The sequence below is a fragment of the Apis laboriosa genome, unplaced genomic scaffold (genome assembly GCF_014066325.1).
Source record: "Apis laboriosa isolate Shangri-la unplaced genomic scaffold, ASM1406632v1 scaffold1_cov151, whole genome shotgun sequence".
Lineage (NCBI taxonomy): Eukaryota > Metazoa > Arthropoda > Insecta > Hymenoptera > Apidae > Apis > Apis laboriosa.
The window spans coordinates 3621198-3638891 of NW_025222279.1; the positions used below are offsets into that span (position 1 = coordinate 3621198).

Consider the following 17694-nt stretch of genomic DNA (forward strand, 5'->3'; position numbering starts at 1 on the left):
TTCTCTGAAAAAAACGAAATACTCGTAACCTCGTGAAAAAACTAAGCATCGTCCTTCGTTACCTCTGAAACGAAGGATATTCCCACGGAAAGAGAAATATCATTTGGAATCGTAATAAAATTGAACATTTCTACAGATGTAATCCTGCATATCAAATAATATCCCATTGTTATCGTTGAATCGATCGAGAAATTCTTGTTTATTTTCACGTATTGAAAAAAAAAAAAATTCTCATACGAAACGATCCATTAAGCATTCTGAACATTGAAGACTGTTCGAATATTCATATCGAACAGTTTCGTATCGCTTCGAGTTTCATCACATCATCATGTCATCTTATTACAATATCGATCAAATTATCGTGAAACCTTTATTAATTTTTCCTACCATTTTTAATTTAATTCCAAACCATATAAATAAATATATCTGAAATCATATCATAAATATTTAACGTGCGATAATAAAAAAAATAATTTATTTATTTCTTCGAGTAAATAAAAAAAAATAATCCTTCTCTGATCTCGATAAATTCGTAATTCGAAGAGATTTAAGCTAAGATTTAAAATTTCTTTTCTCAGATTCAATACTTTTTACCTATACATAAGATGCACATAAGAATCTGACTTTAAATAAATTATCTTAACGTTTGTTAATAATAGAGCAACAACCTTTATAAGGATCGCAGAACGTCATTAGAAACGAAATTACTCGTATTCCACTCCATTATTAAAAACCGATTATTATTTCACTTGGCGTGTAATAAATTCTATATAGCATAATCAAAACTATAATTAATCCTTGCTGCTCACCCAAGCAATATCTTACTTTTTGATCCATTATCTCCGATAACAATTAATCAATAATAATATTTAATACAAATATGGGTCAAAAACAAACTCGATTCGATATTTCGATTATTTTTTTCGACGATTACCACGCAAAAAAAATTAATTACAAAACGGTTAAATAAGAATAAACCCACGAATGGGTTCGTGCGAATCTGAAAACGTTCGTCGACGAGAAAACAACAAAAAAAGAAAAAAATTACAGACACATTTCGAGGGTCGATACATCGAAAAAATATCCACCGAGTCCATCGAGTTTAAACCAAAAAAACCAAAAGCGTTTAAATGCAATTTGACAAGAAAATGACGAACCACCGATCGAAGTTGAATAAACCTCGAGGAAACCACGCATACCTAAAGCATATCCGTCTCTTTTGACAGGAAAATGATGGACTCTCTTGTGGCGGCGTTTCGAGCAGCGAATAGGAATTGCGCGTCTATTTTAAGAGCGCGAATAAGTAAAATTATCGGACCGTTTCAGGCGGCTCGGCAAAAAAAGAGTATTTTTCACTAGCGGCGACATAGACGATCGCTCCTAACGGTACGTAACGGTTGGGAATCGCCGGTTGTGAGGTGCTCGTTTCCTCGGCAACTAGCACGAGGATCCAGGAAGAGCGTGGATGCTCCGCGAGAGTACAAGCGAGAACGGCCGCGTTTATAACGTTGAAAACGTCGTTACGCCTTTTATTCCTTGCTTCGAGCTTTTATTCCCGATACGGTTTCTGAACCCCGCTGCGATTTTTCACCCTCGCCGCCGGATAACATAAACAAATAACCGCGGGTGCATCCACCTTCGCGAGGATATTTATGATATATTTATGAAGGTCGAGGAAGAAGGAAAAATGATTTTTTCTTTTTTTTTTTTTTTTTTTCTTTTCTTTTCTTTTCTTTTCTTTTTCGAATTCGAGAAATAAATAATAATACGCACGACATACGTCTCGCGACTCGCGTCGAGTTCTTTTATTTATGTCGTTTTTATTGCCCGTGTGCAACGATCGTATGTAACTTTTATAGTTGACAATATATTTTATCTGTGTTTTATATGCAAAATTTGTATTCATTAAAATCTATTTCTGTTGTGTAGGTATGTTCTTAAATTCTTGTACATACGATACTTTCGTGTTTCTTACTGCCTTTTTTTTTTTTAATTTAGATCTGTGCACTTTGGAACTGTGATTGTATAATATATTTTAGAATTATCCTAGAGTTATGCCATGTTTGTATTAATATTAAAAAACGTATTAATATTAAGATTAAATATTGATGAACAATATAATCGTCAATCGTTAACAAAATTGCACGAATTTTCTGGCCAATATAAATCAGATTATGTTTTATACTTGTACGATTGATTCGTGAATTATAATTTTGTATTTTTTAATTTTGAAAAATTAAGAGAAAAAGAAGAAACGTGTCGACTCTCTTATCGAAGAACAAGTTGAGAACATCTCTTGAAAGTTTTTTTTTTGCAAGAAAACAACTATGATGACGCCATTGGCTAGAGGCGCCAGATGAATAATCGTGTTTCTGGCTCCTGTTGCGAATAAATATTAACTAATAACAAGTTCATTCCTGCATTTTTCCTTTATCATCGAACAGCAACTTCTACGGAATAAATTTGTGGTGATCAACAGATATTTATGGCAATTCGCAATGGCACAAGATCTCAATCGTTGCGTCGCCGCGAGGAAAATCTGTTAATCCATTCTCCACGATCGATTCAATCCACTTATTAACTTCGATCTTGACTTTGAGCAACAATATATTATACCGATAATAAGATATCTTATAACCTCTTCAAACCAACTGAAACAAATAAAAATTCTAAATAATTATCACTCTTATCCATCCACCTAACAAATTCTAATTTCTACCAAAATTACTCCTTTTTCTCCTTCCACAATTTATCTTTCGAAACAGTGACAATTTTTAAAAAAAAAAAATCTCATTTACCTTCTTCTAAAACTATATACTATAAACTTCTAAAACTATATATAAATAACAACGCTAATGATACCAAGAGCAATCGATTAATCGGTCGAAAGTTAATCGAAAAGAAGCGATCGAGGAATCTGCATCCTCGATCGATCGATCCCCACCGAAATTTTGCGAGCCGTGTCGATCAGACGCGCAAAGGCAAAAGCAAAAATCTCGAGGCGTTCGGTATCGACGACCTCACATCAGCCGGCGACCTTCGCCCTGAACAGAACCGGTCTGAAACCGCGTCGGGATGCGTCGCTTTGGCCTCCGCAAAGGATACATTGTCCGAGATGAGGCCCGCGCGCATCGAATCCGATTCGCGATGGAAAATCGCGATTGATTGGTCGAGGCGCCGCGGCCGACTTTTCCCGTCTTTCGCGCCCGTCGTTTGCGTAATGGGGATGGCCACGCGACCTCCAATCGTTCGTGGACACGGAAAGAAAGGTGAGAATCGGATCGAGAACGATTTAGGTAGATTTAAGATCGATGTTGATTCGAAAGTGATCGAGATAACGATTGCAGACGAATAAAATTTAGATGAAATATTCGTTTCAAATTGGTGTAAGAGAGGATTTGTGATTTCTAAGACTTATTAGACGAATATTTGATGGATGAGATCGGATCAAGAATAATTTAGGTAGATTTAAGATCGATGTTGATTCGAAGGTGATCGAAATAACGATTTCAGATGAATAAAATTTGGATGAGATATTCAAATTGGTGTAAGAGAGGATTTGTGATTTCTGAGACGATCGAGACGAATATTTGATGGATGAGACAATCGGATCGAGAACGATTTAGATTTAAGATCGATTATTTAATTCGAAGGTGATCGAAATAACGATTGAAGAATAAAATTTAGATGAGATATTCAAATTGGTGTAAAAGAGGATTTGTGATTTCTGAGACGATCGAGACGAATATTTGATGAATGAGAGACGTGAGAATCGGATCGAGAACGATTTAGGTAGATTTAAGATCGATGTTGATTCGAAAGTGATCGAGATAACGATTGGAGACGAATAAAATTTGGATGAGATATTCGTTTCAAATTGGTGTAAGAGAGGATTTGTGATTTCTAAGACTTATTAGACGAATATTTGATGGATGAGATCGGATCAAGAATAATTTAGGTAGATTTAAGATCGATGTTGATTCGAAGGTGATCGAAATAACGATTTCAGATGAATAAAATTTGGATGAGATATTCAAATTGGTGTAAGAGAGGATTTGTGATTTCTGAGACGATCGAGACGAATATTTGATGGATGAGAGACGTGAGAATCAGATCGAGAACGATTTAGGTAGATTTAAGATCGATGTTGATTCGAAAGTGATCGAGATAACGATTGGAGACGAATAAAATTTGGATGAGATATTCGTTTCAAATTGGTGTAAGAGAGGATTTGTGATTTCTAAGACTTATTAGACGAATATTTGATGGATGAGACAATCGGATCGAGAATGATTTAGGTAGATTTAAGATCGATGTTAATTCGAAATAACGATTGCAGACGAATAAAATTTGGATGAAATATTTGTTTCAAATTGGTATAAAAGAGGATTTGTGATTTCTGAGACGATCGAGACGAATATTTGATGGATGAGATATTGGTTACCGTTGGAAGAATTGAAAGAAGATTTTCTTAGCTCTATGCTATCCTTCATATTTTAAGTCGAGTCGGATTAGAAAGTACGTTTTAAAAATTATTATAGAGGATATTGAGGATATTTTTACGTTTTCAGGAATTTGTAAAATGATTCGAGAATGTTCAAAAATGCAACGATACTTTTCATCGAATAAAATTATTTCGAGAAGCAAAACAATGAGGATTGGAATAAAAATATTCACACATAACTCTGTAAATGACTCATTAGATCATTATCACTGAAAATCTTGTACATACGTGTCAAAGTCATTTCCAATCCTAAACACTTCCAATCTCTCTCGTCCATCCTGATAGTACTAAAAATCGCAAAACAAATTAAAAATTACGAAACTGAATACCACTTTTATTCGATGCTTTGTAAATACCTGTACACACATAATATACCTCTCAAGAATTTATCCTTTGTGTCAAATTTAAAAACAGATTCAATTCTTCGCAAAAGATTATTTATTCCTTTTCCAGAATTTTTCTTCGTGCAACGGAAATAAAAAAATTTCAATACTTTCAATGTTACGTTATATTTTATATATATATATATATATATGTATATTATAAACCTTCTTTCCTCGTAATCGACACAGAGATGAATCAGCCGTACAAAGATCGTAAAAACCATTTTTCAACACTTTTTGCGACAAGCCCATAACCTGACGCCAACAACGGACAAATTAGAACTAGTTAAGGTCTGTTACAAATTCCGCACGTACTTCCGTCGCGCAAACAAGCTCCAAGAAAGTTGTACTTTTCGTCCACTTGAATATGTCGGACACGTGCGAGACGACTCGTTCGCGACTCATTGAGAGACGAGAGAATTCTGAGGTGTGAAAAAAAACACACGAAACTCGTTTCCCTCCGAAATTTCGTGGATTGAATGGGCGCGCTCTTAGGTGTCGAGTCAACGATAATTCTTCGTTCAGAGATAATACGATAAAAGGATTTTACGTAACGAACGTAAAAGCTGATCGAAGAAAGAGTCGAGAGAACTACAAAAGATCTTGTTTCTGCCCAATGGCCGACAAGCGAAGCATTATTCATTTTGACACCGGACGTTTCTGGCCACCTATTTTATATCTTTCTTTTTATTATTTTTTTTTTTTTTTTTTATTTTCTTCTCGCGACGATCTCACACTCTTCTCTCGATCGAGAATCGAGAAATAATAATTGATCAAATTTAAACGAAGGATTAAGAAATTTGCGACATTTTAGAGGGTACATTATACATGCGAACAGAAATTTAAATCGACTTTCGAATTTTATTTCGAAACAAGTATGATAAATTATATTTATCGATTAATTTCGCAAAAAAAAAAGAGAGAGAGAGAGAGAGATATCGTTGGCGCGATTAAGGAAACGATTATTCCATTATTACCAAGTTAACCAATTAATCACAATTCAAATTTCGTCATTTACAATTATTATACTCTATACATAATATATAACAAACTCGACATAAACGATTAATAAATCGAAAAGAAAATATTCTCTATACAGAGAAAATTTTTGAAAATACAAATTATAAGTGCCAATAAATTAACAATTAATTATTAAAAAAGAAATCATATATATATACGAAACACAGTGACGACAAAAGAGGAAGTGAAAAAGATCGTTCTACGAGGTAATCAACGCGTCCTAATATTTCTATCGCGGTCAAACATCAAGGTCCTTTTCACGTTTATCAAGAGGCAGCCACCGTTCCACCGCTGCACTTCCGCCCGATACTGAATCACGCCGAACGAATTGCTTTTAAAACATCGTCCTGTCCCGCGACAAAGGAAAAATGAGCCGCGACGAAACGTTCAGGTGCGTCACGGAACACTGCGTCGAATGTCAACGAGAGAAACGAAATTCAAATCGCTCGAGATTCGACGTCCGCATAAACGGTTGGACAGAGATTGATAGCGCGCGCGATGAAAGAGGAAGGGAAGGAAGATCAATCGTCGTTATACGTCAGAACGAGATTCGAACGAGATAAAACGGATAATCGAACGAGAAGAAATTATTATTGGAAAATATACGAAAATTAACGACGATATCATTATAATTTTCGAGATATAAATTGTTCTCCTCCCTCCTTCCCTCCCTCCCCTCCCTGTCCGAAATTACATATGCATACTTTTCGTGCATCGATCGATGAAAAAGATAAATCACGACGTGGAATTTAATTAATTTCTAATGAAACGTATGAGCGAATCAAAATTGCTATCATTTTTCGAATTATCATTTATAATGAAATTCTCGTAAATTCTCGTACGTCGTAAACGTTTCTTCTTCTCTTTTAACCAATATATCGTATAAAGAAGAAGAAGAAGAAAGAAAAACAAAACCATCATTGTAAATGACAATTATTTTCTTCGGACTAGCCAATAAAAAAAAAAATATACGACGAGTGGAATGATTCTTAAATGACAAATTATTACTTCTTTTTTCTTTTTAAAGAATCCTCTTTTTTTTCTTCTTCTTCTTCTTTTTTTTTTTTTTTTTCCTTCTTTTTTCCCCGAACTAACCAATTGAAGAGCCCGTTGAAAGAAACGAAACTCGAAACGAGGAGCAATATACCACCAATATACTCGAGCGAGAAACACGAACGGCCTCGCGAAACGAAAACGTGTCGTGGCCCGACAAAGGTACATACGAACGAAAGAACGAAAGAACGAACGAACGAACGAACGAACGAACGAACGAACGAACGAACGAACGAACGTTCACTCCGCGAACGTATCTCACAAAAGACGAGTTAACACGTTTTCGCCCACTCGCCAGAGTTCCAACATGCACACGTTATAATACAATCTCGACTCGACGTTTTTTTCCTCGAAAACCTTTTCTTTTTCTTTTTTTTCTTTTTCTTTTCTTTTCCCCCCCTTCCCTTTCCGAATTTCACCGTCCATCCTCTATCCATCCCCTAAAATCAAACATATATCCCCTCTCTCCCCGAATAATCATTTTATCCACTCCTTCTCCTTATCACCAAAATTTCTCTTCTATGAAGAGAAACGCGGAATCGTCGAAGAACTTGCAAAATATAACTTCGAGATGAATATATACCTCGACGAGATATCAAAACGTGACGAAAAAAAAAAAAAGAAAAAAGAAAAAAAGATAGAACGTTCTCGAAACGAAAGATGATCCCGAAGGCAATGGATCGAGGATCGAGGATCCGAATCTCGAATGCGCGGATTCTCTCGAGGCGAATAGAGCGTGTCAGCCGCGGGTCTCGAGAGAGCCACCGCGAGCCACCTATCCGATTCGATACTTGAAAATCTGTCGGCGAGAATCGCTCCCCCTCCTCCTCCCTCCCTCTCTCCTTCTCTCTCCCCGGTTCGTTTTGCTCGTGGAGGCCGGCAGTTGGGCTCGCGGGTTGTGCAGAGAGGAATATATCGGCGCGCAGCGTCCCGGTTGATCGTGGCCCAGGTCGAGGGACAAGGATCGAGAGCACGCGTCTCGAATCACGTCCGATGGAGCGCAGAGAGAGAGAGAGAGGAGAGAGAGAGAGAGAGAGAGAGAGAGAAGAGAGAGAGAGAGAAGGAGAGGGAAAGAGAGACTAAGGTGGCTAAGGATGGAGAAGAGGCGAGGGAGGGAGGGAGATGGTGGAAGGGAGGGCAGGTCGGGGGAGGTAGGTAGCACGAGGTGTGGAGGAAAGAAGAAACGACGGAAGAGGGAAGAGAAGAGAAGAGTAAAAGAGGGGCCCGTGGTAGGAGGGGCGGGTGAAGAGGGTCGGGGGCCCCCTTATACGATCCTGGCCGTGGTGCCGCTGGTGGGTAAATGGGTATATAAGCGGGGCCCCGACGATTCCATCTCGACACACGACCCAACCTTCATCCCGATATCACCGAACGGTTTCCTCTCGAGCGAACGAGCGTAATCGCACGCGCGCGAAAAAGAAGAGAAAGAGAAAGAGGGAGAGATAGAGAGAGAGAAAGAGAGAGAAAGAGAGAAAGAGAGAGAGAGAGAGAGAGAGGAGAGCAACTTACTTCTCGCGGCATCTCTCGTTTGTCTCCGATACACACGAGCATCCTATTTTTTAATCTGCCCTGTTCAGAGCGGACCTCAAATTCAATTCATTTCGATTCCGCGAAGCTACACGGTGCGATCAAGAGTTCTCTGAAAACCGAAAACCGGTCTCCTTTTTTTTTTTTTTAATTTCCGAACGAGCAATTTTTTGATCGGTGAGAGAGTAAATTCCTGCCTGCCCGAGAGGCCTCCACGGAGAAGAAGCCATCCAGGAAGAGTCTAAGCCGGACGAACCAAGTCGACGACCAAGAGACGGAAGCCGTTCCGACCAGTTCCACGGAGGAGAGAAAAAGACGTGAGTAGAATCGTAATACGCAATATCCGTAGTTGTAACTCGTCTCTGTACGTCGTCCGGCGTACAATTTTTCTTCCTTCCCCCCTTCCCCCTCCCCCTACCCCCGCCTCGATTTTCGCGATCCTTTTTCTCGAAAATTTTTCGTGACACGTCGTCGCGTGTGTATTCTTTTATCTTTTATCTTTTTCTTTCTCCTTTCCCTCTCTTATTATCCCTTTCTTTTCATAGACAACAAACAAATATCCCGAAGCTTTGAAAGAAATCGAAATTTAATTAATCGAAACGGGAAAAAATTGGAAGGGAAATTTTTCAATTTTTTTTTTTCTTTTTTTTTCTTTCCTTTCTCTTTTCCTTTCATTTCGGCGATATTTAGAGAGACGTTCGAGAGATTCGGAATGTCAACGAACGTGGTGCACGCACAGGTAGCTCGATTACGTGGAATCGCGAAATGGCTGTCTTCGAACCCGCGTCGGTGATTAAACCTAAGGAAAACGTTAAATGGAATAATCGTCGGAACGTATACAATTTGCGTATATTTCGCAATGACCGCGGGTTTATGCAATTTCTCTTTCTTCTCCTCCTCTCGCAACCTCTGTATCCTTCTTTTTTTTTTTTTCCATGGCCCCTTAACACCCGCCAACATTTCCTCGCCGTTAATTAACTCGTCGCTAATCCGCTTTAATCTAAGCGGAGAGACACTGCGACACACGCAAGCCAACCGAGGATCCTCCGTTTTCATAGGGATCTTCTTTCCTTTTCGATCGAGCATCGTCCCCGTCTCGTCTCCTCCTCTTTCGCTCCCGTCTCTAATCGATTTAACCGCGTGAAAAATTTTTTTACAACCTCATATATATATATATATATATATATATATATATACATGTATATATACATGTATATATACATGTATACATATATATATATACGGTAGATCTCTTTCGTGTCGCGTACATCGAAAGTATACAGAAAGGAACGTTCCCAGTAACGAGTCAACGTTTATATAATTTAATTTTTCGAGTTTGTTGTCCTTTTTTTTTTCTTTTAGAATCGTTGGAAAAACGAGTCGCGTAGATGATCATAGTAAAAAAAAAAAGTGATGATCTTTCGCAATCTAATCTCGTAAGTGGATAATCTAAATCTAAATCTTCTTTTGAAAAAAAAAAAATTCTAATTTTTCTCCACCCGTTGGATTCGAATTTTTGGGAAAGAATTCAATTTCTCATTCTTCACTTAGTTATATTGAAAACGATTATCCATCAATTGATCCTTTCAAAACATTTTTCCCGTTGATACGAGCTTGTTTTCATAACAAGAAGCCGGGATCGTGCAGAGTTGGGAGAGTTAACGAGATTAGAACGATAAAATAAAATGATAATTGGAACGACAGACGAGAAATGGCAGCGGGACCCCTCTTTTCAAAGCCGATTAGCGGCAACAATCGGCATTCCTGGTCGATCGCGTTAACTGCGACGCATTCTATATATTCCTCGAGCCCAGTTGAGATTCAATGCGCGCAGATTAGATCGACAATCGCGAAAAGGATAGAGCCGATAATAATAAATGCCGCGGCGCGTTGCGCAGAGTGGACACTTTGAGAGGAAAGAGGGAGGAAGGGAGAAAGAAAGAGAGAAAGAACGAGAGAGAGCGAGAGCGAGAGAGAGAGAGAGAGAGAGCGAGAGAGAGCGAGAGAAAGAGAGAAGGGAGCAGAAAGCATTGAAGCGGTGAACCACTTCAATGGACGGTGGCAGCGTCTTCTTTTGTAAGCGGTGGTGTACCATTATTACATCTCTGATGATCTTGATAAGGTAATGGGTGTCCATCATCTTTCACAGGCATTTCCTCTCCGGTGTCGTTCCTATCCCTCGTCCGTCGTGTTTCCATCCCTCGCAAACATGATATCGTCATTTTAATTTTCCTCCTCGGGAGGCCCTTCCGCGGGGAATCCTCCCTTCCCTACCTCTGCCCCCTCCACAATCATCTTCCTCGTATTACATCTTCCCCGTACTCGTTTCGAGGTTGACCAACGTTGCAATTAACCGAAACGCGCAACAACAACGACTCGAGAGGTATACGCGTGTACTTACGTATATACGCACGCGTGTATATATACGCGGGGACGGTTACCTACACGCTCGTGACTCGCAAAGTAATTTGCAATTAACTTTATTGCGGCCCATTACGTCCGCTTGCAACACGATCAGGCCTGGACGATTGTTATTAATGTCGATTATACGACTCGCTAATGTATACTTGTCCCTTAATTTCGTTTCTCGTCTTCAACAGGTCCCCTCGAACGTTCACCTCGTGTCGTTCACCACGTTTCCCGCCGTACGCTTCAACTTAATCTTACGTCTTTCTCTGAATAAAAATTTACCAATTTATCTTTTATTTACGAATTCCAAAAGTGTTCTTCTCTTTTTTTTTTTTTTTTTTTAAACATTTCGCGTTCACGTTAGACTTGAGCGCATCATCAATTATTTATACATATACGCGAAATTTGTGTTCGCGTCAACAGAGAATTCGGATAAATCATTTCATCGACCGTGCCGATCTCTCGTGTACACAAAGTTAGCGGGAGCAAGCGTAACGAGCAACGGAACACGGTTCACCTCCCGTCTCCAATTGGCGAACGCGAGCCCATTCCATCGTAAAAACTGGACCGTTTCAACCTCTTTCCTCTTTCCTCGCCCGATCACCACCAGGCTGTCGCCCAGTTTTTCCCTCTTTATCCCTCGCTATTTTTTCCCTCTCCGAACCGTTCACCTTCTCGATGCGCATTCCACGCTCTCCTCCAGAAGGCGTGCCGTTTCCAGATATACGTTTCGCGGCCTATTCCGCTCTTTCCTCCTCGTCAAAATCGTCCCTGGCCGCCTCTTCTTCCCTCTGCTTCTTTGGTCCACCATCACCTTCTTCCCTACCCATTGTTTCAATCAGTTTCGATTTTTACGATGGAACGTTCGCGAACCATCTCGTCTCTCTCTTCGACGTACGCGCAACGGGAACAGCTTCCTCTATGTATAAATTACCCGCTTGATTGGCCGCAAGCTCCGAACGGAAGGTCGTACGACGGTGCCGCGTGAAATCGAAAGAATGCCGATATAGTGATTTTTTTTTTCTTTTATTTTCTTTTTTTTCTTTTTCTTTCTTTTCTTTTCTTTCTTTTTTTTTTTTTTTCTTTTTTTTTTCATACCACGAACCAGTTTCAGACCGGTACGCACGCGTGTCAATTTCGTCAGCTCGTTTCGCTCGATCGAGGCAAGAGAGAGAGAGAGAGAGAGAGAGAGAGAAAGAAAAAAATACGGTTGAAATGACAGTTGAAATTTACGCGGTGCGCGAGAAAGAGAAACGTCGCGAACTGTGGATTATTGATCCGAACGAAAAAGTATCGTTGCGTATATACGTATCGTCGTCGATGGATATGTTCGTCGTCGTTGAATATTTTGCATCGGCTTAAATGCATGGATTAACGCAAACGTCTGTTGCAAAGAAAATCGTCGCGTCCACGCGACACCGCGACGATTGTCTCCGGTTTCAAGACTTTGCCCGCTCTCACGTGTATTACCTCGATGCCTGGCAATAGGGAACGTAACGCGCATACGATACCGATGTGCGCAGCGGAATCGATTTACGCGACGACGAGCCTCGTAATAGTGGACGCGACAATTTATAATTAGAATAGAATCGGTTCCGTTATTCGTGCTCTCGTGTTCACCGATTGCACGTTCATTTGTTTTTAGGGATAAAACAAAGACAAAAAAAAAAAACTCGAGCTCCAAAAATCAAGAAGTTTTCGTATTATTCTCGTTATTGTTCTCGTCGTGAGAGCATTATTAATCGTGTATTTTTCTTTTTTTTTTTCTAGTTCGAGGAATAATATCTTGATCGTCGCAACGAGTCCGATTTCCACCCAATTTCCGAACAATGTCCTCTCTTCATCCGTTTCCGCCTATCGCGGAAGTTCCACCCATGTTTCGCTTTCGGTTGCGCGCGCAACGTCCACGTTGCGTTAGTTTAATTAACGCCTAACCTAATTTCACTTTTATTTCAAAATTAATTAAGGGAACGGATTAATAATGCATCGAGCGATCTCTCTCAGGCGAAAAGAGAAAAAATGCAACGACGTAACGACGATCGTTCTCCACCTGGTGGTGGAGGAACCACGATTAAATCTCTCTCGGGTATTGTCAGCATCCGGTGGGTAAGGCGCGAACGCGACACGCGTCCACCGATTCGTCGTCACGAATTCGCGAGGAAAACGTGACGGGGAACGAAGAACGAGACGCGCGTCCGTGGTTGGAGAAGTGGCGCGAGTACGCGAGCGCGTAACGAGGGGCACGCATCCTGTCATTAGTTCCATAACGCTTGCCTTGTTCAATGCATTCGGTTCAATGTCACCTCCGTCCCTCTCCTTCCTGCCGGTTCCTCCGCCAGCCCCTTGTCCATCCTCCAATTCCCATTCCGCTCGTCTCTCTCTCTCTCTCTCTGTCTCTCTGCTTCCATTTTAAAAGCTGTTCTACGCTCTGCTTTTCGTCCATCGGTGGCCCATTCACGTTCTCCATTCACGCCAAGCGCGAAAGAGAAACTCGTCTCTACTTACTTACTCACGTCCGCTCCTCTAACTGGAAGATTACGAGAAACGTGCCTCGTTTCCTCTCTCCACTACGGTACACTGCTCGGCTAGAACGCTCTTATCGTATCGTGTCGGGCGATGTATTTCTTCTCTACCGTGTCTCGTGAGTTTGACAAGAGAGAGACAACGCGATAAGATTCGTCCCAGCATAGGATATCTTATCACCGGTTATAAGAGCAATTTGCACAACGTTAAATCTAAACCGAGTCCCCTTGCTCTCTCTTCCGCAGATATCAAGATGACGAAGCTACTCGTATTAGCGATGGTGTGCCTGTTGAGCCAGAAGGCGGTGCTCTCGATGCCGGTGGCCGAGAACCAGGAGCCCCTCCAAGTGGTGCCGCTCGAGAAATCGGCGAGTCCGAGCAAGCCCGATGTCCCGATGAACGCCGAGGCCGCGCCAGCGGCGAGCCAGGAGGCGGCGGAGCCGGCGCCGGCCGAGGCGAAATCGGCCGAGGCCGAGAAACCGAGCGTGAGGAGCGAGCCCTCGGCTGAGAACCCTCAACAGGGCGAGAAGGCCCTGGAGGAGAAGAAGGAGGAGGCTCAGCAACAAGCGAAACCCGAGGAGAAGAAGGAGGAAGGCGGGCAGGAGAAGGTGGCCGAGCAACAGCAACCACAACAGCCGCAGCAGGAGCAGCAGCAGCAGCAGCAACCTCAGCAAGAGGGTCAACAGCAGCAGCCCGCGCAAGAGCAGAAGGCACAGGAGCAGCAGGGGCAAGAAGAAAAGAAGGAAGAGGAGAGCTTGAAGCAGGCCGCCTCCGAGTCTCACGAGACCGTGGTGCAAGCCGTTCCTCAGGCGGCACCCGTTGCCGAGGTCTTGGCGGAACATCCCGTTGGTGTACGTTCACCTTTGTAAACATTTCGTTGTACTCGAATTTATCGTTATTGCTCCTAATGATGATTCCTCGTATAAAGGCAAAGCTTCGCGTTCGTGTTACAGAAAGCAGCTGTGGCGGAGGGAAAGAGCTCCGAGCAGGTAGACTCCGTTGAGAAGAGCGCGGAGGCTGGGAAAGAAGCTGAAGCGAAGGAGGAGAGTAAGGAAGAAGCGAAGCCAAGCGTGAGAAAGGAGGATGAAGCTAACTCGTCGAGCTCCGAGTCGGAGGAGAAGGTCGCTCAGCCGGCCGCCGAGGAGAAGAAGGCCGAGAAGCCACAGGAGGAGCAGCAACAGGAGAAGAAGGCCGAGGAGAAACCCGACCGTGTGACCCGCGACGCCGAGGAAGCTGCCCCCGAGGAGAAGAAACCGGAGCAGCCAGCCGTCCAACAGGATCAGGCCAAGGCGGCGGAGGAGAACAAGCCGGCTGTCGAGGGCGAGAAGGCTCAGCAACCCGCCGCCGTCGAGCAACCCGCCCTCAGTTCCGAGGAATCATCCTCGAAGAGCGAGGAGAAGACCGAGGCTGCTGCTGCCGCCGCGGCTGCCGCTGCTGCCGCCGCTCCTCAACCGGAGAAGGAAGCGAAGAGCGCCGAGGTAGGTGCCGGTTCCGCCGCCAACGCTCAAGAATCCTCCGAACAATCGGCGGCCAAACCCGCCGAGGCCAGCCAAGCTAAACGCGAGACCGCGGAGGCTCAGCCCGAAGCAAAGTCCGAGCAAGCCGAGGAAAAGAAGGAGGAAGGGCAGAAACAGCAGGAAGCCGCCGCGAAGGAAGCGAAGGAGCGCTCGGACGATTCCTCCGAGGAGAAGTCAGCCGAGAAGAAGGAGAGCAAGGGCAGCGAGGAGGAGAAATCCTCATCCTCCGAGGAGTCAAAGCAGGAGTCCTCCAAGGCTGGCGACGAGTCCAAGCCCGAACTTCTGCCCAAACCTCAAGAACTGAAAGTGTAAGTGAACGATAGGAGCGAGGGTAACGGTCGCAGCGAGAGGCGGGAAGGAGAAGAGAGAACGATAACCTCGATTGAAAAATTCTCAAGCGAACGAACATCTCGAACGGAGCGGACACTGACTCGCCACTCGTCCAGACCACTGCGTTCAGAATCCACCATCGACCAGACAAAAATGGGAAAACGAAAAACATTTGAAAAGATAAAAAAAAAAAAATTAATAAACGTAAAAAAAAAAAAGATGAACAAGAATGCGCGAATTGTTCGGCCCCGGGTAGAGAAAAGCAGCGAGCGGGAGAGAGAGAGAGAGAACGAGACGGAGTGAGAGTGTATATCGGTGTGAATGGGAGAGAGAGATTGCGCGATCAAATTCTGTGGCAGGGTCCAAAACTTCCCCCGGCGCGCTACGATTCCGAGAGAAGATTCACATCGACTCGGGGCAGGATGACCACGTGGCCACCTGGCTGTGAGGGATGAAACTTAGAAGATCACACGTTGGAACAAGATTCCGAAAACAACGATGACGACAACGATGATGATGATGGGAACTTGGATCGAATGCGGAAACGAAAAACGAAAACATCTACATCTCAGGAACGCGTGGTCACCCTTTGGGATCTGACTTGGTGCACGCCAGGGATCATCCTCTCCTTCGTCCCGGCGGACACCGCGATCTGTCCGCGGGGACGAAATCGGCCCCCTAATATTTTAGTATCCTTATCCCAAATCCCCCCTTCCCCACCAGAATCTCTTTTTCTTTATTTTTTTCTCCCCCCCTCCCCCCTCAAAAAAACGACACACGAACCACAACCACAACCTCATCCCAATAAAACTAGTGTGTAGCTCGACTCTGTCTTCTTTTTTTTTTTTTTTAGAGATACGTGTCATTATTATTATTAATATTATTATTATTATTACGATTTAGTACCAGTACCGCTATTATTATTAATATTATTATTTGTATTATTGCTATCATCGTTATAATAATAATTATTATTATTACTGTGGACAATGAGTTTTTGACAATGATTGATCCTTGCTTGCTATTTCATCGATAAGTTATCTTTTCCCTCCTTTGTTAGAAAAATGAAAAATCTAGAAAATGAAGAAAACTTTTTTTTTTTGTATTTGCAGGAGAAATATATATATTTCGATTCCACCATTCGAAATTGTCAAACTTTTCTCTCGAATATTTTATTACAAATGCGCTTAGAAATTATAATTATCACGATCATGTTTTTTTATATCTTTTGTATAACTATTCCAAAGTAGATTATCGCGTCGACTTCGCTTCAAGATATTGTCCACTATTTTTAAAACGTGTTATATATGACTCAAGTAATAACTCACATATTAAGACGCCTACTGAAACCGACTACTCTGAAACATAAACTTCCACATTCCATTCATGCTAGTTAAAACTCAATAGAATTTTATCCCTCGACTTAAATAAAAATCTCGAATCAAATTATTTGGTAAAAATAAATCATTTTCTGATAATAAAATCTTCGTTAAACGATCTTCGTTAAAGGATAATATTATTGTTGATTCTAAAAAAAAAATCTTTAAGAATATGAATGCACTTGCACAAAAACCAGGCATTCACGTGATTGACCGTGTCATGGCTAACGAATGATCTTACGACCGCGCCGAATACATCGACATTTCTTTGTGACACAGTGGATGTCGATTCATCAAAAGGCCGTATGAAAAGTTATCTTGTCCGAGAATAAGCTTTGTAAACAGTGAGGATACGCGAGGTGAGTGGACCCGATGAAAATGTCAAGGCACGAAGGATTTTGCAACGAGAGACACGCTCGTTTGCTTTCTTCTTTCCGAGTCCCAGTTGCATACTTTTACGCAAGAAGCATCGATGAAAAGCGTGCAGGACACGATTCAAAATAATTGTATCCCTATTTTAAATCATTTCATTTTCTTGAAATCTATTGTAGATAATACAATAAATAAAGATAATATATTTAAAATATGCAATGTAAAAATTATATATATAATAACAATTAGTATCATATTTAAATAGCTTCCATATGGAATTATTATATGGCGATGTTCCAGATAATATTTAATTCGATGGAATTATTCAAAGTATAAATATATTTGGAATATCTCGTGTAGCGAGTAGACATATTGTTTTTAATAATTTATATTAAAATAAAGAAATTAAGAAATAAAAAAATTTCAAAATGAAAAAAAAAATCTGCTAAATAATACGTTTTTTAATGTATGAATAATAAATTTCCATTATCTTTCAAATATTTGTAAGAAAATATTTCTGAATGTTATAAAACAGTTTTTAACTTAAAAAAAAATAAGAAAAAATAATTTCTAAATATATACGCTATAATATGCAAAAATGAAAAATAACTTTTCTTTTAAAATGTGTTAATAATAAGACAAAAATATTAAAAACAATAAAAATTACAAAATAAAATC

The 17694-nt window shown here is 41.2% G+C and overlaps 2 protein-coding genes across 3 annotated transcripts in view; one reads left to right on the forward strand and one right to left on the reverse strand.

Annotated features, from left to right (window-relative positions):
* LOC122712422 (serine/threonine-protein kinase S6KL) overlaps positions 1–17694 on the reverse strand; it is a 70473-nt gene that overhangs the window by 49762 nt on the left and 3017 nt on the right. The gene's annotated exons all lie outside the window — the stretch shown is intronic.
* LOC122712421 (neurofilament heavy polypeptide) lies at positions 8286–16748 on the forward strand. Its single transcript, XM_043932100.1, has 3 exons — positions 8286–8804; positions 13665–14269; positions 14372–16748. The coding sequence occupies exons 2-3, from the start codon at positions 13673–13675 to the stop codon at positions 15245–15247; spliced, it is 1473 nt and encodes a 490-aa protein (XP_043788035.1). The 5' UTR covers positions 8286–8804; positions 13665–13672; the 3' UTR covers positions 15248–16748.

Excerpts from the sequence above, each read along its gene's own strand:
- LOC122712421 (XM_043932100.1), top strand. The coding sequence starts at position 13,673 with ATGACGAAGCTACTCGTATTAGCGATGGTGTGCCTGTTGAGCCAGAAG. Across the intron at positions 14,270-14,371 it reads TGGCGGAACATCCCGTTGGT|AAAGCAGCTGTGGCGGAGGG; the intron begins GTACGTTCACCT and ends TTCGTGTTACAG.